Source organism: Wyeomyia smithii, chromosome 1 (assembly GCF_029784165.1).
Source record: "Wyeomyia smithii strain HCP4-BCI-WySm-NY-G18 chromosome 1, ASM2978416v1, whole genome shotgun sequence".
Classification (NCBI taxonomy): Eukaryota; Metazoa; Arthropoda; class Insecta; order Diptera; family Culicidae; genus Wyeomyia; species Wyeomyia smithii.
In genome coordinates, this window is record NC_073694.1 from 30,033,190 (window position 1) to 30,060,035 (window position 26,846).

Genomic DNA, 26,846 nt, shown 5'->3' on the forward strand with positions numbered 1-26,846 from the left:
ATCCGTCGTTACAAAAACCTTTGTGAGTTTACCTCTTTGGTTACGGATTACATCTCCGAAGGATTTTGAGTTGATTGTTTTTCTACAGACATGAGCAAAGCCCACGATGTTGTTTGCATTTATAGTATATTAAGGGCAGTAGCAGACGCAAGAGTCCGTGGCTCGCTCTACAATCGGCTCAAGTCGTATCTGGAACGTAGAGTGAAGTATGCGAAGATCCGGAGAAATAGATCGAACTCGTTCATTGTCCAGTCAGAAGTACCACAAGGCAGTCATCTAGGCCCATTGCTGTTCGTGCTTCTGATGAATAAAGTGCCTGATGTGATCTGCCATGCAATCGTTTTGATTTACGCAGATGATGTGAAATTGTTTCTACATATCAAACATAAAAACGACTGCCAAATATTGCAGAGTGATTTAGAAATTTTCGGAAGATTTCATGCTAGCTGCGGACTACATGTGAACGCGAACAAATGCTCAGTACTGACATTTACCAGGAAAGCTCACCACGTATCGTACAGTTATGCTTTTTCAGATAATGTTGTACCACGTGCTGAATATGTTCGCGATTTAAGCGTAACCTTCGACTGTACACTGTCATTCACAAAACACATTGACTAATCGTGGATAGCTTGAAACTTTTCTCTCTTGTCAGAAGGTATAACCGAGACCTTGATGATCCTCATGCAATACTAGCAATCTACAAAGGACTTGTTAGAAGCAAACTTGATTTCGCAAGTGTTTGGCGGCCTTACTCGTAACTCACATACAGCGAATTGAAGCAGTCCAGAAAAAAAATATAAAGTTTGGTCTCAGGAATCTAGGGTTTAATGGAGAAGAACTACCTCCCTATCAAGATCTGTGCTCTCTGGTGAATCTTGATTAATTCACGACCCAAGATAAACGACATCGTCTTTTCACGAACATTTTATCCGGACGTACTATCAGCCAACTTCTTACTAAAAGATTGATCTTTAACAACAGTCAAGTCACGCTTCGACAACGTAGAACATTCGACCCTCCTTTCCGATCCAGTAACTATTCGCAGAACGAGCCAACCACTCGATTTATGAATACCTTCAACACACTGCAGCTGATCATCAGTATCGACATGAGTACCTCAGCGATAAAACAAAGGCTTAGTTTATACTTCAAAGGACAACTGTATTAGTGTTTTCTTTTAATGTTTGAGTAGTCTACGAAATTTTATTAATCTTATATTGATATGCATGTATGCAACTAACCTGTATAAGTGTATCGTGGAATTTATTCTTAAGAATGGATTCGGGTTCGGGTCGGGTTCGAGTTTGTAAATTTTTGAAAATGTCGGGTACGGGTTTGGTGAAAAAAACATTCGGGTTCGGGTTTTAATATGTCGGGTTCAGGTGGGTTTGGGTTTGACTATAAAATCAATGAACTCTCGGGCTCGGGTGTCAAAATTTCGGGCTCGGATCGGGGTCGGGTTTTATAGAAATAAAATTTTCGAAAAAAAACATTCGGGTTCGGGTTTCAATCAGAAATAAATCAGGTTCCATCTCTATTGAAGAGTCATAAAAAAGATAAATGTTCCAAAACCAGGGTGAATACCTGAATTTTGTTCCAAAAAAAATCAAATGTGCAAAAATCAAATTAATTGGCTTTATTTCTCGGGTAAAAATCGGATAAGTGTGTAAAAACTTAGAAGAGTTGAAATCAGCGATAGGATATGTAGGCTAATTGAGGGCCAAAAAGAAATGAAAGTACCAATTCTAGGGTAAATTGCCTAACAGGTAATTCGACAAAACTAGGGTCGAATTAGAACCAAAAAATAGGAAAAATTCGAAAAACCAGGGACAAAACTCGGGTAAATGGTTGGATTGAAAAATTAAAAATAGGATCAAGGAATGGGAATAGGAACAAAAATAGAAAATATGGAAGATTGTAGCTTTTTAACCATCCCTGTGAATCTTGGTTCCCCTAGCAAAGATAACTTTTTCAGACTCTTAAAAGAGATTTTCCATAAGTCAACTTAGAAGCGACGAACCCGTAAGCAATTACTCCGCGGTATTTTGATGCAAAAATGTACCGAGCGATGACAGCTTTTTGATGACATCCGGGAGCATCCCTCTCTGACAGTGCTGGTATTGGCAAAATAAATACAGCCGACAGATAAAATATATTGCGACTATAACGTTGCCGTCTAGTTCCCTATACACGAATGTTTTTTTTTTTCTTTGCTGTTCACCGTATTCCCACGATAGCATGTATGGTTGCATATAACACAGCCACTCTATTGCCGAGTTTGCTTTTCTTTGCACAAAGGCTGTCGGTGAGTGGTCGAGCAGTCCTTACGCTTCTTCTTCCCCAGCCTTTTTTAACAGCCGTCACCCGACATCCATCATAGGCAAATAAAAAAAGAGAGTGAAAATATCTCCGGTGGATCCAGGCTGTTACCAAAACGCACTGTTTGTGTAGTGCGAACACGAAGGTCTGTATGAAAAACAGCTTCTTCTTTTTTTTACATTCGCAAACCCGAAGACATCCTCCAAATAATGCCGATTCGACACACGGAGTGAATTTTTCGTTTCTTTTTGTGGATTATTTATTCATTTATTTACTATTGCCAACAGACATAGAATAAATTGTCCTACTAATACTAATACAAATATCACCGGAACATTGACAAAAATTTAGAACGTATAACTCGGTATGATAAATGGAAGTTGAAAACTAGCGACAATCTGTTGAAAGCGCGTTGAATACCTGTGATAGCACTGTTTGAGCTATAGTTGGTTCGACGAAAGGGCAAGTGCAAAGCTGGCATGCCTCGCAGGGTTCTAGTTGGAGCATGCAGGTTGATTTGACGCAGAATGGCAGGACAGTCGACCCGTGATGTCAGAATATCAGAGACGAGCATAGCGCGTGCTGTTTCCCGACGTAGTTGAAGAGTATCGATCTGGAGCAGCTGGCATCGGTCCTCATACCTGGTATTACGCATGGGCTGTTGCCAGGGAAGTATTCGAAGGGCATAACGTACAAACCGGCGCTGGATATTTTCAATTCGGTAGATAGCATTATTATAATGAGGCACCCAGACTGTAGAACAGTACTCCAATGAAGACCGAACAAGCGAACACTAAAGCGCGACTAGGCAGTGGAAGTTTTTGGAATCACGTGTCATTCGGAAAATGAGTCCTAGTTGTCTAGATGCCTTCGCTACGATGAAAGATACGTGTTGCTTGAAGGTGAGTTTTTCGCCCAGAAGTACTCCGAGATCCCTAATGAAGACGACTCGCTGTAATGGAGAACCCTGTAATATTAAAAAGCTTTCGGCTGCTCAACAAAACAAAACGTAACCAAAATTTGACATTAACATATTTATTCCTGCGCACTCATCGCAGGCTTATTCATTACCTGCTTATTTTCAGGCACGTTCTTTTCACTCTGTTTCTCCTACTTTCCTCCTTCGCCCTATCTCTCTTTCCACTCTATTCTAGGCATGCCAAACTGCTACTCTTTCAACATCTTTCAACATCTTGCCATATCTAGTTTTCCCTACTTCCCCTTTTCTCTCCAATTTCGTCTACTCACGACTGTCTTGATGCATCCACTAATGCGTCCGGGAGACCGTGTCACTCGTCTCACTGCAAAGCGATTTTCCGACTCGTTGCTCCACCGGTCTCTTCGTTTCACTGGAGAACTTTCTATTCGTCTGATCCTCGGATTATTCGCCCCTTGAGGATCGCGTGACTCAATCCAATGCGGAACCAGAGGCCAGCAAACGGACTGCAGAGTGCAGAGTGCAGAACAAATCCCGGAGAAGGGCCCTACGAAAACAGGATTAACCTCAGCTCGATTTCCCATTTGCTTCTAAGTATTTCAACTCACCCTCATGGGGCCAGCTCAATAAGTTGAACGAGCTTGTTTCGAATAGCACTCCTAAAAACGCGCTTCTGGCGTTTCCTTCTGCGATTTGCCTTTGGGTTCGTGATGTGGGTCCCGTTAATTCCCTGGATTCCAAAACTTGAGACACGTGTGTCGTTTGCTGCTTCACGCTTGTGTGCCTATCCCGGAAGAATACGATGACGTTTCGACAGCCTTCGATTTGATCGTGATTTTCTTACATCACTTTCTTTTTCAAGTTCAAGTTGAAATGGTTCGGTTGGGTGTACCATGTTAAGTTCATGTCACCAACTCTACACTGTGCTAAATGTGAATTACATTTTACTACCTATTAACTATCTACGCTACAACCGTTTAGGATGTAGTCAACTTGTAGTGGCCTGTGTTTTCTCGTAAATGTTATAACGGAGCATTTGGACGGGTTTTGTACCATACGAATAATCTCACACCAGGAAGCGAATATGTTGAGTTGTTCCTGAAGAAAAGCGGCATCGGCAGAATGTTTGATTTTGTTGAATAGCTTCAAATCGTCGGCAAATGCAAGACGGGGACATTTTAAAGAATAGTGCACGTCGTTGAAGTAAAGCAGGAACACTAGTGGGCCAAGATGACTGCCTTACACGATCCCGGAAGAAACCGAGAACGATTTTGAGGTTTCGTTGATGATCTGTTGCCAATACGTTCTCAATGTGGCTTTCGGACTGCCAGCGCAAATAGGTATCACGAACAAATAGCAACAGCAAACGCATCCTTAGGAGACAGTAAAAAAAGACTGTATCATTGGAATACCTGCATTGGAGGCACCAAAATTCACAGTAATAGTTAAAAAGCTAGAATCTTTTGAGGACAACTATTTTGAGCGCAGTGGTTTGTCGGCTGCCATTCGTCACAGTTTTCAAACACCTCTTGCGTTCCACAAAGTAGCAACTAAAGACCATTGCTGTTTACGCTTTTTTCAATGACATTTTCTTACTGCTGGATGTTGGCTGTGAATAAGTATACCCAGCCGATCTCAAGCTGTATTTGATAATACACTCTGCCGACGACTGTCGGCGGCCACAAGAGCTTGTGGAAACTGGTTGACGGTTAGCACGTTAGTGACCTTGGAATATTGATGGATGCTAAACTTACGTTAAAGCTGCATCGTAATAACATAATCGTCAAGTTGTCTTGTGGCTTCATTCCGAAAATTGCTCGCGACTTTATGGATCCCCATTGCTTGAAGGTGTTGCATTTTGCTCTCGTCCGCCCACTTCACGAAAGTGCTAGCTTGGTTCGGTGCCACCAACAATAAGTCGGCAATTTGCGACTTGAGCGAGTGCAGAAAAGATTCGTGGGGATTGCGTTAAGAAATCTTCCGTGGCGTAATCCGATTAACCTGCCTCCATATCCTGACCAATGTCGTCTACTTGCGATTGACAGTTGTAATGTGTCAACAGTAGTTCAACAGCAGAAGTTCTAAACTTCGAAATCGACTCCCCAAATATCCTTTCAAAATTGAATTTCTGGGCCTCACAACGTCTCCTTCGCTCTACTGGGTCGCTGCCTCCTAGTTTTCACCGTACTTACTTGAGTTCACCGACGCGTTCAACGATCTTGCTGCAAGTAAGTAAGGTGAAGTTCAAATACCTGTATCAAGTGCCGAAAATACGGTGAATGTACCGAAATCAAAATTGATAACTTTATTTGGGTGCTAAAAAAGGGTAAATGTTTTAATACTAGAAAAAATTGGGTCTCAAAAATTGTGTAAATGGGCACTTCAGGCCAGTAGTGACCTGGGTTGACATATTTCACTGTAAGTGATCGATTTTCAGTTGAAACTGAGAACTGCGAATATCAGTTCAGCACGGACAAGCTGAAAATGAAAATTATTTTCAGCTCCACTCAGCTGACTATGATAATGTTGACAGACAACGTTACTGTGATTTCGCACACGCTGTGTTACTTTAGTGGTGTTTATGCGGTCTAGGATGTAGATGCTTATCTACTACATCGACTGTATGAATTGGATTGGCCCAGATCACATGATTTCGGTGTTAATTAAGTCAAATCATTTATTTCACTGACATGATTTTTACTGAGAATTGACTCGGATGGCACTCAAAATCAATTTTTTTTGTTTGATTGAACGCAGTAAAAACATAATTGCTCACAACTTACTTCCAGTTGGTGGACCCCTCGTTTGCCAAGGGGTCAGCAAATTTTTGAAAAGGTGAAAATTTAATATTTATAATTTTGCTGGAAACATCTAGTGCTTCCATATAAATCCTAAATTTAATTGGCAAAACGTGTTTTTAAAGAAGTTGGTTCCAGTCGTATTTTACTTATAAATATGAGATGGCGACAACTTCAGATGTTTCCTGTATAAACGCGCTGTTTGAAGAGCGTTTTGGAGCAAAATTTTAGGATATAACTCGGAAAAATATCAAATTTTCACTTTTCCAAAACAGTTTTGACAAGGGGTCAACCAACTGCTGCTAATTTGAGTGTAATTACAATATTTAACTGCGTTTAATGAAATTTACACAAAATAATCTATTTTTAAGACCTAATGTCACTAGTGGCCTGGTTTCACCGAGAATTGCCCAAATGTGTCGAAGTCTGGCAAATGGAGTTAAAAACAGGGTAAATGTTCTCATATTAAAGTATGTGGGTTGTGGGTGAATATATCGGGACTAAAGTAAGCAGCTTAATCTGAGGATCAAAAATGGAATAAATGTACCAAACCAAGGGTTATTGTTTGATAAAGGGCCAAGAGAAAGATTAAAGTACCAAAAAATCTGTAATCGGCACAAGGGGAAACCAAAATAGGGTAAATGTGCCAAAATAAAGATGAATACCCTATTTATTGTTTTTTTTTTCAGAGTTAAAAGATAGAGTAAATGGATCTAAACTAAACCAAATTAAGAACAAAAACGATAAATTAGAACCTAAAATAGGATAAATGTACCCAAAAAATATCAAAACTCAACAAACTGACTCAATTGAAAGCCTAAAATATTGTAAGTGTTCCAAAATGCCCTAACTCAAAAGCCAAAAATAGGATAATATAAATGTCTTAATTGGAAGCCAAAAATCATATTCGCCCTAATTATCCTAATTGGTGGCCAAAAATAAAAAAAAATCTGTACCCAAACTAGCGAAAATAAGAAAAGCGTTTCTAAGAAAAAAATGCTTGCATTTGTGAAATTCTAGTGAGGCATTAGGTATGTTTACATAATCTAAAAAAATACACATCCCCCAAGTAACACATGCAACATCTTTTACGAAAAAAATGAAAGGAAAAAGTTATAAATAAGTCATAAATAAGTTACAGGGAAAACATTGGGTTTTAATTTACTCGCATGGATGTTTTAAATCGAAATAACAAGTTGAAGTTGTAAATACATTAAGAATTGCTGTAAAAACTGTTTTAGAACATGTTTATAACTAGTTTTTTTCTTGAGAATGCAAGAAAGACAACAGTGGTGAATATGTGTTTGACAGCAAAACGTATAGTGGAAACAAAATTGAAAAATGGCCGCATAAGTTGTAGTTCAGTTTTAAATCAGTTGTAAATGTGATTTTATGATGTGAACTATTTCTTCTTCATCAAATACAGTGCAGATCAAAAATACTGTTAATATTCAAAACTATATAAAATATTTAAACACCCAGGTAATTTATGTTTGATTAAACATAAATAATAAATTTGACAGTAAATTATAATCAATAAATTTATCATTCAATTTACTTAAAACAAGAAAATCGTTTGATTTGATCGGCCATGATTTGTTTCAATTCTCTTTTTTGTCTTGCTCACCGATCTTCGGTTTTATTATTATTATTTTGATCATCGTTAACAACCTCAGATCAATGTTTGAATATTTCTGTTTTACTTAAATTTCAAAATATATTACTTAATGCGTGGTTTAGTTAGGAGAATTTTTATATTATTTTCTCTACTACAAAAATCAAGATGGTGACGGCGATTTTTTTCATAGATTGTAGTAGCTTTATATAGCCTTGCTTAATTGGTTTCCCGATTCCATCACCAAATTATGGCAGAAATTACTACTCGCTTGGTTTGCTAAAAGAGTAAGAAAGTTCAAATAATTAGTACATAGTGCATGACATCTTAGTTCACCTTGATGTTTCAATGTACATTTTTTTCAATTATTTTGCAATATTTTTACCAAAATAAACTTTATAGATAGTGGTCATATAACGGACAAAATCTTTGGGAAATCGGTGTACCCATTCAACGAATGCTAATAATCAACATGGCTGCCTCGTGAGCGCAAGCGGCGTGCTAAAATAATATTCAAGACCATTTTTCTGTGCTAAAGGCACGTTTCATAATATAATCCTATCGAAAATATATACCTGAGGCACGTTCCTCTAATGTTCATCTGTTACTTTTTTCTTTATTTCAAATTAAAAAAAAATGATATTGATTACTACCATATTGTGGTATTTTCGAAGCGCGTAAATTTTAACGAAGTACAAGGCAAATATTCACGACAAATCTGAAATCGCACGTAGATTTATTGTATCTAATCACTATACCAACACCCTATTCTATCAATGAATTGTCTTGATAATTTCTCAAATCAAGAACCATGATTATTTTCGTGGGTCATCTGTTTTGTATGTATTAGAAACAATCATCAGTAAGTGAAATTTCAACTCATTTGTGCAATTTGTTTATGACCTATTAATAACAGGCCACCATTTGTTGGTACTGGAAATGTAAGAGTGGTGGTTATAGTCGTTATAAAGTTGTTTTATGTAAGTCGTGTGAACAATTCATTTGAAGTTGAATATATGTTTTATATTGGCTCCGCCCCTTGCGCTTTTTGAGTTGTTAACAAGTTGTATATAAGTTTATACGTTATTGTTATAGTGACGAGATTTGTTATATATCAATTACCTAAACTTATTAAAGACTAACCGTGTTACTTGGGCCATTTACTAAGAGATGCACTCAAACCTGTCATTATATCATGTCATGTAATCATATCAAAGGCTTACTATCACTATCACAATACCCAAAATAATGACCTAAAAAGCCAATCATTACACTCACTAAATAATGCTACCACAAGCATCAAATTAAAGACCTCACATGTTTATACAGATACACACCCTTTAATTCATCTTCCCGAAGAGACTGCCGAAGAATCGGGTATAATTTATGGATAAGCTCTCCGCCGTCGGATTCTTGCCAGCTGGACCGCTATCCCTTATTCCCACTGATAATTATTCACCTTCAAGCAAATCATCGTCTAACGAGAATAGTTTCCCCAGCGAAGAACGAACGCGCCCACCACAACTTAACTCCGTCAAACATAAATTTTCCTCCTCGGCGATGGCGACTGACTTGCATGCACCAAACTGTCTGTCTACCCGTTCGTTCGTCACGCCCCGCAGGGACAACCGCCGAAGTTCATCTCGCGCGTGAAAAGCAAACGAACCGTAGCAATGCCAAGAAGGGACACGATCCTTCATCAACTTTCGGGGTGCTCTCTGACCCAGCAGCGGGTTGATGGTATAGCGAGACAATGTCAGCCAGCTGATCGCATTCCCACAATTAATTTTCATAATAGATTGTTTCGCGGGGCCCGGCGCTCTTCGCCCCATCCCCCGAAAGATTATGATGACGATGATCACAGCAGGAAAGCGAAAGTTGATGAAACGGTTACCGCCTAACGGACAATTAGGCTTTTCAGCGGGCACCACGGCTGACTGATGGTAGGCTATTTTCGGCCGGATGAACGCGCTGAGCGGAAACGGAACCTAGTAATTACTCTTGACGCTGTACTACAAAACCCGGAAGGACAGTAACGAATGTAACGCTATTAGTCGAGACATTAGGTAGTACACTTACCGGATATTCCATCATACGTCCACCATTCCTCCCAACTCACGGCGGGAATTCCTGGAATTACATAAAAAAAAAGTACAATAGCGTTAATTGAGTAATAAATTTAGGAAAAATAGTCTTTTTTTTTGCTCCCTTTAGCACACATGTCAATCAGAAAATATGACTAAAAATTCGTTTCTTCAACAACCAACCCATCAATCACTGAAACTTTTGCCAAACCACAGCTCCGCTGATTGGCAGCTGGATACCGCTCTTGGTATAAAATACGAGTGTGTGTAGTTCCAGAAACTATGAAAAATAAATTTGAAAACTGACAAACTTTTGTGTGCTCCTTTTCTGAGGTTTTTAGAGCTTAAAATAATGCCAATACCAGGCGGTTGAGTCTTTTATTTCGGGTCGAAAGAAACTGCACTAGAAAATCTGGCTGTTCTTGTTTTATTTCTCGCTGCCCCAAGAATCCACCGGTAGTAAACTGCTGGGATTTGTTAGTACCGGATTTTATGACTGTTTGATTGATTGTAAATTGAACCACGTTGTTGAAAGTTGTTGGTTTTGCTTTTCTAGGATGATGAAGCACACATTGTTGGGGAAGTTTTATGGCAATTTGATATAAAAATAGAGTTGATTGAGTTATTTTTCAAATAAGTGCAGCTGAACAAGCAGTCTTTGGAGCAGTGCTTCGAGTGCCCATTTCATTATTATTATTATCAATAACAAATTAAAACAGTATTTTTTTGGTGAATATTATTAGGCTTCAAAAAAAACTCCCTTTAAAACTTTCTCAAAGTTACTTAAATTTAAACTTAGAACAACAGAAAAAGGGAACCACAAATCAGAAAACTAGATTTTAAATGTAAAAAACTTTACTCAAAAAATTTTATATTAGAAAGAAATTAGAAATGACACTGGTGACCTAGTCATTTAACGAGAGGGTTGCGAAAAAATGTAAAAAAAAATTTACAAAATTACTTCGAGTAATAGGCCTTTTTTTTTTCATCTATAGTTTATTTGACACGGCACAAATACAATTTAATGTTTAACGGCGCCAATTATATCTGGTAGCTTACTTTCTAAAGTATCTTAATAACTAAAAGCAAATTTTCTATCCTCGCTGCCGACTACGAGCTGAAACTAAATCTAACTTAAAGCTAGAATGTTTTGCATTAAAAGCACTGATTTGTTGTTTGATGGTTTTCCATCGCCATAGGTAAGCAGCATATTGAATATGTTCCGCTGGGCCAAGATATTACGGACTGGCATATTGGGTTGTCTCCCTCGGGACCTGAGAGTATCGTGCGGGTTTAGTTGCTGTTTCCGGATCCGGGGTCTTAACGTGTTCTTGTCGTTTGGTTGGATGTAGGCGGAAGGGGATAGGACTAAACTGGGGCGTGGATGGATTTCAGGAAAACGTATATAAGGGACATGTAGGATAGGTCACGGCTCGCCAAGACATCACGAACAGGAAAAGCCGGCTGCCTACCTTCGGCCTGCAGGGAAGCTATTTATCTAGACCTGGCGTCACGGTGTACAGGGCATGACCAAACCACATGCTCTATGTCGTGATAACCCTCACCACAGGCACAGATACCACTTTCCCCGAGCCCAACACGACGGAGATGCGCGTCAAATCTATAGTGATTGTACATAAGCCGGGACATCACGCAAATGAAATCCCGACCTACATCCAACCCCTTGAACCACGGGCTCGTCGATACTTTGGGGATTATGGAATGTAACCACCTTCCCAATTCCCCTCTGGTTCAAGCATTTTGCCAACTGATGATCGTATTCTGACGTACAAGTGCGAAAAATTCATTAAAAGCAATTGGTCTTTCAAAAATATCGCCGTTTGTTGCGCCCACCTTAGCCAAAGAGTCCGCTTTCTCATTGCCTGGTATCGAGCAGTGAGAAGGGACCCACGCTAAGGTAATCTGATACGATTTTTCGGATAAAGCACTCAGATGTTCCCGTATTTTCCCCAGGAAATACGGAGAGTGCTTAACATCTTTCATCGATCGGAGAGCCTCAATGGAACTGAGACTGTCCGTAAAGATGAAATAATGGTCCGTGGGCATTTTTTCGATAATCCCTAGGGTGTACTGAATTGCAGCCAATTCTGCGACGTAAACAGAAGCAGGATTATCAAGCTTATGGGAGACGGTTAAATTGTTATTGAAAATACCGAAGCCAGTGGACCCATCAAGAAGTGATCCGTCAGTGTAGAACATATTGTCGCAGTTGATGTTTCGATATTTATTGGAAAATTTTTTGGGGATCTGCTGCACGCGTAAATGATCCGGGATTCCACGAGTTTCTTCTATCATGGATGTATCGAAAAACACAGTAGAATCAGAAGTATTTGATAAGTCGACACGATTTGGAATATTCGAAGAAGGGTTAATATTTTGGGACATGTGATTGAAATACAATGTCATAAAACGGGTTTGAGAATTAAGTTCGATTAACCTTTCAAAATTTTCAATCACGGGACGGTTCAAGACCTCACATTTGATAAGAATACGAGAAGACAGGCTCCAAAAGCGGTTTTTTAATGGTAGTACTCCAGCTAAGACCTCCAAACTCATCGTATGGGTCGATTGCATGCAACCTAAGGCGATACGCAAACAACGATATTGTATTCGCTCCAGTTTGATCAGATGTGTGTTTGCTGCGGAGCGGAAGCAGAAACACCCGTATTCAATAACAGACAATATCGTTGTTTGGTAAAGCCTTATAAGGTCTCCTGGATGGGCTCCCCTCCATTGTCCGGTTATTGTACGAAAAAAATTCACTCTTTGTTGACATATTTTCATCAGATACCTCACGTGACAACCCCAGGTGCCTTTAGAGTCGAACCAGACACCAAGATATTTGTGTACCAAAACCTGAGAAATCGTTTTACCCATTAATTGTGTTTGAAGCTGAGCAGGTTCATGCTTCCTAGAAAAAAACTACTATCTCAGTCTTCTCCGGAGAGAATTCGATACCTAGCTGTAAAGCCCAAGCAGACAAATTGTCCAAGGTATCTTGCAATGGTCCTTGCAAATCGGCAGCTTTGGCTCCTGTAACAGAGATTACACTGTCGTCTGCAAGTTGTCTTATCGTGCATGAATTTGCCAGACATTCGTCGATGTCATTTACATAAAAGTTGTAAAGAATGGGGCTTAAACATGAGCCCTGGGGAAGACCCATGTAGCTAATGCGAAAAGTTGCCAAATCGCCATGCGTAAAATGCATGTGCTTTTCGGACAACAAATTGTGCAAAAAATTGTTCAAAATTGGAGAAAATCCTTGTCGATGAAGTTTGCCCGAAAGAATGTCAATCGAAACGGAATCAAAAGCCCCCTTAATGTCCAAGAACGCAGACGCCATTTGTTCTTTGCGAGCATACGCCAGCTGAATATCTGTTGAAAGCAACGTAAGACAATCATTCGTCCCTTTGGCACGGCGGAAGCCAAATTGAGTATCTGATAGTAGACCATTTGATTCGACCCAATGGTCTAAACGACGGAGTATCATTTTTTCCATCAATTTCCGGATACAGGATAGCATTGCAATCGGCCTATAAGAGTTGTGATCAGAAGCTGGTTTCCCTGGTTTTTGGATGGCGATCACCTTCACTTGCCTCCAATCCTGCGGTACAATGTTTTGCTCCAGGAACTTATTGAACAAGTTCAACAAGCGCCTCTTGGCATTGCCGGGTAGATTCTTCAACAAGTTGAATTTGATTCTATCTAATCCAGGCGCGTTATTGTTACAGGACAGGAGGGCAACTGAAAATTCTGCCATCGTAAAAGGTGATTCTATCGCGTCGTGGCCCGGAGACGCATCGCGAACAATATTTTGCTCAGGAACAGAGTCCGGACATACTTTCCTGGCAAAATCAAATATCCACCTACTTGAAGACTCCTCGCTTTCGTTGACCGTTACGCGATTCCGCATTCTTCGGGCTGTGTTCCAAAGAGTGCTCATCGATGTCTCCCTCGACGTCTCGTTCACGAACCGACGCCAATATCCGCGTTTCTTTGCTTTAGCCAAGCTTTTAAGCTTGGTATCAAGCTCCGAATACCGTAAATAGTCGCCAGGTAAACCTCCCTTCTGGTAAGCCAAAAACGCGTCGGATCTTTGCGTGTAGACATCGGAGCACTCTTGGTCCCACCACGGAGTGGGAGGCCGTTCTTTAATCGTTACGCCGGGATATTTCTTCGTTTGGGCTTGCAACGCGGCGTCCAGAATCAAGCCCGCGAGGAGGTTGTATTCTTCAAGTGGTGGATGATGTTGAATCGAATCGACCGCTTTTGAAATCATTTCCTCGTTTAACTTCCAATCGACATTCCGTGTGAGGTCATACGGAATGTCAACTGGTCGCATGCAAGTAGACCCGTTATTAATTGAAATAAGAATAGGCAAATGGTCGCTACCGTGAGGATCGAGGATTACCTTCCATGTGCAATCCAACCGTAGCGACGTCGAACATAAGGATAGATCCAAAGCGCTTGGGCGCGCTGGAGGTTTCGGGATACGTGTCATTTCACCGTTGTTTAAAATAGTCATGTCGAAGTCATCGCAAAGATTATAGATTAAAGAGGAGCGGTTATCATTGTAAGGGGAACCCCAAGCCACGCCTTGAAAGTTGAAGTCTCCCGAAATCAAACGTGGCGAGGGAAGAAGTTCTATTAAACCAAAGAGCAGCCGTTGCCCAACCTGTGCTCTGGGAGGAATATATATTGAGGCAATACAAAGCTCTTTACCTTGTATTGTCATTTGACATGCGACAACTTCGATGCCTGGAATCGAGGGGAGGTTAATACGATAGAAAGAATAGCACTTTTTAATCCCTAAAAGTACTCCTCCATATGGGGTGTCTCGATCAAGGCGAATAATATTAAAATCATGGAAGTTGAGATCAATATTTGAAGTAAGCCAAGTTTCAAAAAGGGAAAATGCATCGCATTTGTTTTTATTCATCAAAACTTTAAACGAATCAATTTTTGGTAAAATACTTTTACAATTCCACTATAAGGCAGAGATAGAATCCTTCATATACGCAGTTGAATTAGGCATCGAAGGATACAATCGCTGCAAGGAGGGGCCATTGGGCAGTCAACTGCTTCAAAAATGATCTAACTGTTGGGTGAAATGCTGTAAGAAAAATTTTAATTGGATCGGGTACATTGAAAGTTTCAAAAATCCAGTCCACAATGTCAGAAAATTTCACTAATCCAGAGTTTGTTTCATCAACTGTATGTGCAAAAGGAACAACTGGGGTTTTAGATGTTCCTGGCAGTGCTGGGAACTCCTTCTGTGACTTTAAATTTGCAAGCCCAGGAGGAGTTTGCTTCGGTTCTTCCGCAGCACTGTTTGGTTTGCTTGTAACTTTCATTTCAGTTTGAGAAATCTTAGGACCTTTTCTGGGAAGTTTAGGTGAGGAAATATTTTTCCTCTTTCTAGACTCCCCAGGATTGGCGTAAGATGTTCCCGCTGGTGAATCGTCAGAATCGGTTTCATCAGAGGACAACAGATCATAAGGGTTTGATGCAATGGGAGAAGTGGTAACGGTCTTCTTCAGCATCTCAGCGTAAGAACGCTTCGAACGCTCTTTGAGAGACCTCTTTATTTTATCCCTGCGCTGCATGTACACCGCACATGTCGAGAGCTCATGCTGACTCTCCCCACAGTGAATGCATTTTTCAGCATTTTTACTGCAGGAATCATCCGCATGATTCTCCCCACACTTGCCACAACGTGCCTTATTGCAGCAGTAGGCGGCGGTGTGGCCTAACTGCTTACAATTCAGGCAGTTCATGATGCGAGGCACATATAATCGCACAGGGAGACGAACCCGGTGGATCGAGACGTGGCTTGGCCCTTTGGCACTTGCCAGTATACACTCGACGGACAGACTCGAATCGGTTATGACACCGTCGATCTCCACGTCTCGTGCGGGTATGTAAACGTGTGAAGAGCTCAGAGCAAGCTATATCGTTGGCCTCTTTCAGGTTACTGACCACGACACGGAGCTTGTTAGGCCGGACCTTGGAAATTTCGGTCACGCCCTTGTACTCCTTCGTCAGGTCTGCAAGAGGTTCAACTGTTTCGATTTCGGTCCCGCCTTTGGCCGAAAATAGACAGCATAGCTGCCCTGGGCTCCGTCTGGGTAAAGCCTGGGGCGAGGGGGGACTGGAGAATGAACAGGGGAGGGGGTAACAGAAGGGTCAGGGTCAGAGGGGTTCGGGGATGGTGGCGCGGGAGGCGAGGGATCTACATCCATCCCGCTAAGTCTAGCGCACTAGCGCCGACAAGAGCACGTACCTTTTTACTTCTCCCTTCCAGTAAGGTTGGTTGTCCGATCGTTCGAAGTTGCAGCCGTTACAGCCAGCAGCTCCAATACAGCAGCACCAAACAGCCACCAGCAGCGAGCCAGGTGTGAGATCACTCCACACAGCGATACAACTCACTGTCAACTGATGGCTTCTTCTTTTTCCTCTTTTGTGTCTCGTCCACTGCTGTAGCACAATTCAGCCAGCAGCCAAATCGGCTTACGCACCAGCTGGTAGTCACGATGCGAAACAGTTGCACAAAGGCGCGACCTTGAATCCGGATTTATTTCACTCGACCAGGCAAACAATGCCAACACTTGTTCACACGTCTTTTGTTTTATATTCTATCGGAGCGATCACCGATCACACGTCCGATACTGATGCGTGTTCGGCACAGAATGAGTAATAGGCCTTTGAAGATTGTATTTTTCTGTACAACCTTTAATTGAAAATAACGAAAAAAAAAACATAATAATCTATTCATGATTCCGACTTTATAACTTAAGAAGAAACCAAGAAAATCATCTCCATCTCCGAGTTCGGGCATTCAAAGCCAACCCGAAGCACATTTATCTCAATTCACAGCAACGAATTAATCGCAAAATCTGTCCCGCATCGAAGACTCCAACCATCTTTCAGGCTCCCCAGGAGACCGAAGAAGTAGCGGGGCGTCGATTGTGTATCGAACGAAAACATGCAGTAATAAATGTAAATAAACTGAATCAAGTCCTTTCAACTGGATCAAAGCTGATTTACTTTTTTCCGCCCGTTTGGCTTTCTGTTCTGTCGGTTCTCTCCCGCCATCCCCATCCGTTCCGAATCCCCCGGGTCTGTTGCTCGAAGTATCGTTCCACGAAATTTCTTCCTTCCGGCTTCGCTCGCTTATCGCCTTTTATCGATGGCGCACAGTGCTCGAAACGGTGAGTCAGAGCCTTCAGAGAGGCAGCGTCAGAGGACGGGAGGTGACAAGGGATAAAAAAGGAAGTGTTTGATTTCTTCCTGAATGGATATCCTTCGTTCGTTTAGTCGCCTGCCGGTGCAGCGGGCTTCTGCTGCCGGGTTGCAACAGTCGAGCGTGTTTGTGTGTGGAATATGTTTTGAAGCTCGGTACCTGCGCTTGATCTGATTTTTATGGAAATTTGATGAAGAACGCGCTGCTCTTAGAGTAATTTGCTATCATAACGAAAAAATAATGTTACCATTAATACGTGTTTACCTAATGAATTCACATTGAGCATCAGCTAGTTCTATTCCAAGCAGGTTATCTGTTTTTTCGAAGCATTCATTGATTTTATCACTAAGATTAACGAAAAATAACTGATAATTTAATTTGAAGCTGTTTTATCTCATTAACGGAATCGTAGTCCTCCAAAGCACGCGATTCGATGCTCACTTGTTTATTCATTTAAGTGAACGGACGGCAACAACGAGATGTGAAAAGTTGCAAATGAACTCCGCTCTATATTCGGATCCGGACTGACTGATTGATGCTTCCGAAAGTTCTGAAAACATGATAATCAACATATCCGGCAGCCAGTGAAAGCGCTTCATCCGATAGCTAGCCTTTTCATCTGATAATTACTCATTTTGTGTCGAATCCGAAGCGGATAAAATATATCACGCGGAACGTTTTTATCCATCGATGAACCGTCACTCATCAGTTCGTTTGTGAAGGGAAGAGGGGATCATTGCTGATGAAAATGCGCAAACATGATTCACTGATCTTGACAAATGAGGTACGCAGCACTGGACAGCCGATTGCACGACATCAGCTTGACAATTTAAATTCGTTTTTTTTTTTCAATTGAGCACAAACAAAATTATTATTGAATAATGTCAAACCGTCGCCCAGTCAAAAAAATATATAATTTTCCACTGAAAGTGCCATAAAGTCATATAAAGAGTTCTTAGCTTTCCAGGAAAGTAGTGTCAAATGGGGTCTCCCTTTGACTCAGATCACATAAACTAAAAAAACAATAATTTCAGTATTTTTGTAACCATGCCTAAACTAAAGTTGCAAATAAACATTTTTTCGGAGTCTTTCCAAGCCTCTCCAAGCACCTTTCACTTGCTGTCAATGTTTTTAAAATCAATTTAGCCGTCCAAACGTTATTACTTTCAAAGCAAGGTCTATTTTAAGAGGTGATGATTTGTGTTTTCTGGAAAAGAGTAGTTGAGCAATTTCCAGCGTGACAGAAAGTAACCCAATATCGTCTTCTCAGTTCCTTTTGTGCTAGCTTCTTATCCGCTGAAAAGATTGATTGGCTAGCAGAAAACGCAATTTGCGACAAGTGTCTCATACAGCGAATAAAGATTCAATATACGAATCAGGCAGTGTTGTTTGTCTCACTCATAAAACAACATACAAAACCTCAAGTGAGGTTCTAGTAGCTGCCGATATCACACACTGGAGTATTCTCCATACAAGCTTTTCTCGTTCTTTCTCGCTGTCTTCCTTGCTCGCATTCGCTCCCGAGATCACATGCACACACGCGCGCCTACTCTTTTACTCGCGTGTAGTCCCGTTCTCGTGAGCACAACCAGCCGAATACAACTGTTTCAAGCTGCATCACGATAGTTGAGGAGCGACAAAAAAAATATTTCAAATAGGGTAACGGACTACTAGCGGTTTGCTTCGGCTGATTTTGCTTTAGACCGCTATTGAAAACTTATCAAAACAGTCCCCTACCACGTTCGGCTGCCGGTGCACGAAGCAAACCTGGGTAAATGAAGGAAGCATTTTCGTTTTCAAACACAGTTTTTCAAGCGCTCCTCCTTGTCGTGCATTTTCAGTCGAGTACTCCTACTCGCTAGCAGGAACTCACGTACTATTTTACAATCGCAGTAGCAAAACAAAAGAGTTTTTGCGTGTCGGTGTGAGCTTGCTGCTACTCAGGGGAATGCAAGAAGAAGAAAGAGTATCTCGAAAGCGTGTGTGCAGAAGACTTGAGAAGCGTAGCATATGTCTCTTTCTCAAGCAGAAAGAAGGAGAAAGGTTCGGCTTCTCGTTCGCTTTGCAACGCTGCCTTGCTTTCTTCAATATTTAAAAACACATTTAATTATTCACGTAGAATTACGTCTTACGGCATCATATGTATGGGTACAAATTAAAAAACCGGAAACATCAACACGGTCACGAAAATTTTAGAGCCTCATTAAACGCCAATTAGAACTGAAACAAGGCGTTCTTCCCGGCACAGTCGATACAAAATATACCAATCAAAGACGTAGGAGGAAACTTCACCTCCCTCAGGGCCTTATTCTATAATTTTATGCAACATTAGGGTTCTGTATTATTGCTCAGTCATGGAATATATGGGGAAAATTACTTTCAAATTTAGATCAGCGGCAGGATTCAAAAGTTTTATCAATCGGACTTTGAGATCTTGAGCCTCAAAAAGTTCAAATTTTCAATAATTTTTACCAATGAAAAAAAAATGCACAGATACTATAGTTCATAAAAATGTCGAAATCGAGTTTTTAAACCAAATCCCGCAGAAAAGCGAAAATTTCGATATTCAGTGTTGTCTTAACAATTGTTCTTTTTTTTTCTTTTTAGTTTCGAAAAAAAAAAACAACTTCCTGAGAAAGGTTCAATTTTTAAAACTTTCTGACCTTCGCCAGGGACTTGTGATAAATTAGTCCCCGTAAGTGCGGAAAAAATAACGACCACCCGTAATAAAGTCTGTTGCTAAATTGATTTGGTAAAACCAACATTCTTCTATTTTAGTGAACCCGATTTAGTTAAGAGGTTAAATACCTTTTTACTCGAGAAAAAAAGAGAAAAGTTTGGATTTTTTTAAAGCTGTAGCACTGTTTTTATTGCATAAAAGTAGCAACTTTCTAAAAATTCTGTTAATCAACAACAAAAAACACGTTTGTTAAAAAAAAAACAATTATTTGTGGAGTAATGGCCGTTTCCCCGGAACGCTGTTTTTTGCAGAGGTTTGCGGTGTTTACGATAGAAACTCAGTAGATAAACTGCAATCAAAAACTCATATTATTTCATTAGTTTAGAAGTGTGCCGGGTATGTGAACGATCATTTTCATAAGTATTTTGTTTTCAGTGCAAACGGGAAAGTTTTTCCCAAAAAAACACGTTTTAAGCGCTAAAAATTACATTAAAATTTTTGTTTCGGCAAAGTTAAACCACGTATTCCGTCAGCCGGGGTGAAATAGTGCCATCTAACCCCCGGCCGTGACGAGACAGGCTTCAAATTTCTCTAACTTCATCCGTATTGCTCAGATCTTTATGAAAATTTGTGATAATGTTCTCAAGAAATTGTACTTTAGGATAATGCAAACGATTTTTTTTTTTACTTTTTGAAACCAGAAGTGTAAGTAAGTGGTATAACAAAAGATAGCAGGAAAACAGTTTTTCTCTTACGTTGTTCTCTCCTATTCTATTTCTTCAATAATCTCCCGCACTCATATCCCTACTACAAGAGTGAGTGACGTGAGCGTGGCAAACTACCTTTTTCTAGTCCTACTTTGCTACATGATAGTCATTTGTTTAGGTTACTTTCTACCAAGCTGCATCTCTCATCAGTATTCTCAAAATTAAATTGTTTTTACCAAATAAGATGAGGAGGAGGCTTCACAACTGATACAAACGATTTGATTTTATAACCGATTTGTTATAACCGTTGTTGTTATTACTTACCTCGCACTAATTCACAAAGACACACCTGCCGGCAGTTTAACTCTCAGTAGTAACGTAAAAAGCAAGAATGCAAACATTTTGTTTTCATTGTATTACCGATTACTACTGCAAGAGGACGGTTGACTCTCACTGGAAACTGACTTGACCCGGAGCAAGCAAGCAAGGCTGAGCAGGCGACTAATTCGATCGCAATGTTCCACAGCAGACGGTCCGAGTATCACACGTTCTTATAGAATAGTTGACGTGAGCTATTCCATGACATCTCTATCACAAACAAATAAATATAGAAATCGTTCAAATAATTAAAATATTAATTTGATCAAGTAATTTTACGTTGGCTGTTGAATGCAACAACCTTTGCCCTAAGTAAAAGCACTTGACAGGTACAGAGTGTTGATATTAGATGATTTAATGTCTTACGAAAAGACATAGTGAGGATATTGTTATTGTTGAACTCGTGTTATTAAAAACATCTCTAAAACCAGAAAAAGCGGGCTTGTTTTCGGAATGCGGTTGCATTACTGACGACAAACAATGTCAAACACAATATAATACCACAAGTTTTCAATTACGCTTGTAGTACACTTATATAACTACTTTCGTTGTAACTTGTTTTCTAACATGTTTTGTATCTAACTTGGGGGACCACTATGGGACATTAACATACAAGCAAGCGGACAAAACTATTTTCATGATTTTTTCAACATTTTCGGTATTCTTTCTTCTTGTTATGATCGAAACAAGTTGCTTAAGATCATTTGTGACTGTATTGCGGTCAAATTTTGATAGAGGCGAGGATTTTTTTTTTTTGCATGAAAAGCGGAAATTATACATGGACTTGTTCGAAATTCAGCCCCTCACCCACTTTCACTGGCTACCCTCTCATTTCTCATACGGGTTTGAATAGCTCTGATGTGTAAAGCACATACATACAGCGATTCTAAGACAACAACAAAATAGTTTTTTACAAGTGCTTCAATTTGCTCAAAATTACAGAGATTGGTTACCAGCCAAAAAACGCTTGGTCGCAGGTGGACGCAACTAAACTCTTTAGAAATTGTTAGTAGACACCTGAAACATTAAAAAACAAGGACCCAGCCCGGGAACTTTTGGGAGTAAAAACATGCCGAAAATAATGATTTTTTTCTCATTTTCTGTTTTTTGTTACGCTTTGTCTTCTTTTTTTTTTCACCCATAAAACCACAAACCACACGTTTTTCTGAAAGCCCAATTGAAAACGTTCATAAAAATATAATACACTCAACAGGGCAATCGCTACATTATCAATCTCAACAGCTATGTGCACCTATATTCATCTTATTTCTCTCGATTGTCCAACTACCCGTCAAATTTCTACAAACTTTTAAAGCAAATCTATTTGCTGCTTTCGTCAATAACCAAATATAATACACTCAACAGGGCAATCGCTACATTATCAATCTCAACAGCTATGTGCACCTATATTCATCTTATTTCTCTCGATTGTCCAACTACCCGTCAAATTTCTACAAACTTTTAAAGCAAATCTATTTGCTGCTCGATTTTTTCAAGTGATTGAAAGTTTCGGTAAAATTTGACGATAAATTGATCAAAAAGGCGTGAAGAGATGAATATAGATACCGAGATGAATAGAAGAGCGATTACCCTAGTTGTTCAGCATGATAACACTTTAAAAAACTTTTTTGTTTGGTTCTGCTTTTTCTCGAAGAAAAGTGCATTTTCTTACTATTTTTCATCTTCATATTTCGATATCTCAGGTAAAATACCTGCTACGGTCCTGGAATTCGGAACTTTTCTTAGTTGAAGTGTCTACTTTCTATACAAAATATAGAGAAATAGATCGGCGACAGTCACTTTTTCGATTTTTATCCCGCCTGAAATCATATAGTGCAACCGGCGCACACTGTTTCCAACGCTGCAAAAACGTGATCGCTATTATCTTGACCAAAAAAATAGATTTTAGAGCCATAGTGCCTTCAGGAAAGTTGATCCATTAATTATTCTTCATTTTGTAGTAGCTGCAATTTTGCGATTAATCCACTTAACAGTGAGAAATGAATTTTACTTTTTTCATTTTTGCATATAAAAATTCACTTTTCCAGCACATTTCATAAGAAACATTTTTGTCAGAGATACCATACTTCTATCTGTCTTTTTAAATGGACTTTTGTGTAGTTTTTTACAGATTGCCACTTTAAGTTTATTTTTGCATTTTAACATTTAATAGTAATTTTCTACAATTTTTCAATGGTTTATATTGCTGTTTGCAATCACAAAACAAACAATTTCATCGAAAAAAGTTTATTTTTATCTCTCATGTTTCTTTGGTTATTGACGAATTTTATTGAAACAATGCACTCATTTACCTAAAGATATCTTTAAAATCTGCAAATATCTGCAGACCAAACCATTTCAATTTCAATCGACAATGTTTTTTTTTTTTTTTTTCTTCACATAACATTTATTTGACACGGCACAAATACAATTTAATGTTTAACGGCGCCAATTATATCTGATGACTTAAAAACTAAAGCAAATTTTTTATCCTCGCTGCCGACTACGAGCTGAAATTAAGTCTAACTTAAAACTAGCATGGGATTTCCAATCAGTGTTTTGTTGTTCAATGGTCGTCTGATAATCGTCGAATGGCATGTATGGATTCGTTCTGCTGAGCCACGATGTCGTGAGTTGGGACAGAGGCTCGTAGTCCTTGGGTCCTGGTTCTGTTGTGCGGGGTCTGGTTGCTGGTTTTGTGCTTAAGGTTCAAACGTGTTCTTGTCGTTTTGTTGGGTGTAGACGGAGGGGAACGGGACTAGACTGGGGCGTGGATGGATTTCAGGAAAACGTATATAAGGGACATGTAGGATAGGTCACGGCTCGCCAAGACATCACGAACAGGAACAGCCGGCTGTCTACCCTCGGCCTGCAGGGAAGCTATTAATTTAGACCTGGCGTCACGGTGTACAGGGCATGACCAAACCACATGCTCTATGTCGTGATAACCTTCACCACAGGCACAGATACCACTTTCCCCGAGCCCAACACGACGGAGGAGCGCGTCAAATCTATAGTGATTGGACATAAGCCGGGACATCACGCAAATGAAATCCCGACCTACATCCAACCCCTTGAACCACGGGTTCGTCGATACTTTGGGGATTATGGAATGTAACCACCTTCCCAATTCCCCTCTGGTCCAAGCATTTTGCCAACTGATGATCGTATTCTGACGTACAAGTGCGAAAAATTCATTAAAGGCAATTGGTCTTTCATAAATATCACCGTTTGTTGCGCCCACCTTAGCCAAAGAGTCCGCTTTCTCATTACCCGGTATCGAGCAGTGAGAAGGGACCCACGCTAAGGTAATCTGAGTAGATTTTTCGGATAAAGCACTCAGATGTTCCCGTATTTTCCCCAGGAAATACGGAGAGTGCTTAACATCTTTCATCGATCGGAGAGCCTCAATGGAACTGAGACTGTCCGTAAAGATGAAATAATGGTCCGTGGGCATTTTTTCGATAATCCCTAGGGTGTACTGAATTGCAGCTAATTCTGCGACGTAAACAGAAGCAGGATTATCGAGCTTATGGGAGACGGTTAAATTGTTATTGAAGATACCGAAGCCAGTGGACCCATCAAGAAGTGATCCGTCAGTGTAGTACATATTGTCGCAGTTGATGTTTCGATATTTATTGGAAAAAATTTTAGGGATCTGCTGCACGCGTAAATGATCCGGGATTCCACGAGTTTCTTCTATCATGGATGTATCGAAAAACACAGTAGAATCAGAAGTATTTGATAAGTCGACACGATTTGGAATATTCGAAGAAGGGTTAATATTTTGGGACATGTGATTGAAATACAATGTCATAAAACGGGTTTGAGAATTAAGTTCGATTAACCTTTCAAAATTTTCAATCACGGGACGGTTCAAGACCTCACATTTGATTAGAATACGAGAAGACAGGCTCCAGAAGCGGTTTTTCAATGGTAGTACTCCAGCTAAAACCTCCAAACTCATCGTATGGGTCGACTGCATGCAACCTAAGGCGATACGCAAACAACGATATTGTATTCGCTCCAGTTTGATCAAATGTGTGTTTGCTGCGGAGCGGAAGCAGAAACACCCGTATTCAATAACAGACAATATCGTTGTTTGGTAAAGCCTTATAAGGTCTCCTGGATGGGCTCCCCACCATTGTCCGGTTATTGTACGAAGAAAATTCACTCTTTGTTGACATTTTTTCATCAGATACCTCACGTGACAACCCCAGGTGCCTTTAGAGTCGAACCAGACACCAAGATATTTGTGTACCAAAACCTGAGAAATCGTTTTACCCATTAATTGTGTTTGAAGCTGAGCAGGTTCATGCTTCCTAGAAAAAACTACTATCTCAGTCTTCTCCGGAGAGAATTCGATACCTAGCTGTAAAGCCCAAGCAGACAAATTGTCCAAGGTATCTTGCAATGGTCCTTGCAAATCGGCAGCTTTAGCTCCTGTAACAGAGATTACACTGTCGTCTGCAAGTTGTCTTATCGTGCATGAATTTGCCAGACATTCGTCGATGTCATTTACATAAAAGTTGTAAAGAAGGGGGCTTAAACATGAGCCCTGGGGAAGACCCATGTAGCTAATGCGAAAAGTTGCCAAATCGCCATGCGTAAAATGCATGTGCTTTTCGGACAACAAGTTGTGCAAAAAATTGTTCAAAATTGGAGAAAATCCTTGTCGGTGAAGTTTACCCGAAAGAATGTCAATAGAAACGGAATCAAAAGCCCCCTTAATGTCCAAGAACGCAGACGCCATTTGTTCTTTACGAGCATACGCCAGCTGAATATCTGTTGAAAGCAACGCAAGACAATCATTCGTCCCTTTGGCACGGCGGAAGCCAAATTGAGTTTCTGATAGTAGACCATTTGATTCGACCCAGTGGTCTAAACGACGGAGTATCATTTTTTCCATCAATTTCCGGATACAGGATAGCATTGCAATCGGCCTATAAGAGTTGTGATTAGAAGCTGGTTTCCCTGGTTTTTGGATGGCGATCACCTTCACTTGCCTCCAATCCTGCGGTACAATGTTTTGCTCCAGGAACTTATTGAACAAGTTCAACAAGCGCCTCTTGGCATTGCCGGGTAGATTCTTCAACAAGTTGAATTTGATTCTATCTAATCCAGGCGCGTTATTGTTACAGGACAGGAGGGCAACTGAAAGTTCTGCCATCGTAAAAGGTGATTCTATCGCGTCGTGGCCCGGAGACGCATCGCGAACAATATTTTGCTCAGGAACAGAGTCCGGACATACTTTCCTGGCAAAATCAAATATCCACCTACTTGAAGACTCCTCGCTTTCGTTGACCGTTACGCGATTCCGCATTCTTCGGGCTGTGTTCCAAAGAGTGCTCATCGATGTCTCCCTCGACGTCTCGTTCACGAACCGACGCCAATATCCACGTTTCTTTGCTTTAGCCAAGCTTTTAAGCTTGGTATCAAGCTCCGAATACCGTAAATAGTCGCCAGGTATACCTCCCGTCTGGTAGGCCTTAAACGCGTCGGATCTTTGCGTGTAGACATCGGAGCACTCTTGGTCCCACCACGGAGTGGGAGGCCGTTCTTTGATCGTTACGCCGGGATATTTCTTCGTTTGGGCTTGCAACGCGGCGTCGAGAATCAAGCCCGCGAGGAGGTTGTATTCTTCAAGTGGTGAATGATGTTGAATCGACTCGACCGCTTTTGAAATCATTTCCTCGTATAACTTCCAATCGACATTTCGTGTGAGGTCATACGGAATGTCAATTGGTCGCATGCGAGTTGACCCGTTAGTAATTGAAATAAGAATAGGCAGATGGTCGCTACCGTGAGGATCGAGGATTACCTTCCATGTGCAAACCAACCGTAGCGACGTCGAACATAAGGATAGATCCAAAGCGCTTGGGCGCGCTGGAGGTTTCGGGATACGTGTCATTTCACCGTTGTTTAAAATAGTCATGTCGAAGTCATCGCAAAGGTTATAGATTAAAGAGGAGCGGTTATCATTGTATGGGGAACCCCAAGCCACGCCATGAGAGTTGAAGTCTCCCAAAATCAAACGTGGCGAGGGAAGAAGTTCTATTAA

At 40.5% G+C, this 26,846-nt stretch overlaps 1 protein-coding gene across 2 annotated transcripts in view; it reads right to left on the reverse strand.

The window, feature by feature from the left end:
- The window catches only part of LOC129718299 (carbonic anhydrase-related protein 10), a 196,184-nt gene that overhangs the window by 23,205 nt on the left and 146,133 nt on the right, over window positions 1–26,846 (reverse strand). For both annotated transcript variants that reach the window (XM_055668942.1, XM_055668941.1), the window contains exon 3: window positions 9,752–9,802. In XM_055668942.1, the coding sequence (XP_055524917.1) occupies window positions 9,752–9,802 (51 nt within the window). The remainder of the gene's footprint in view (window positions 1–9,751; window positions 9,803–26,846) is intronic.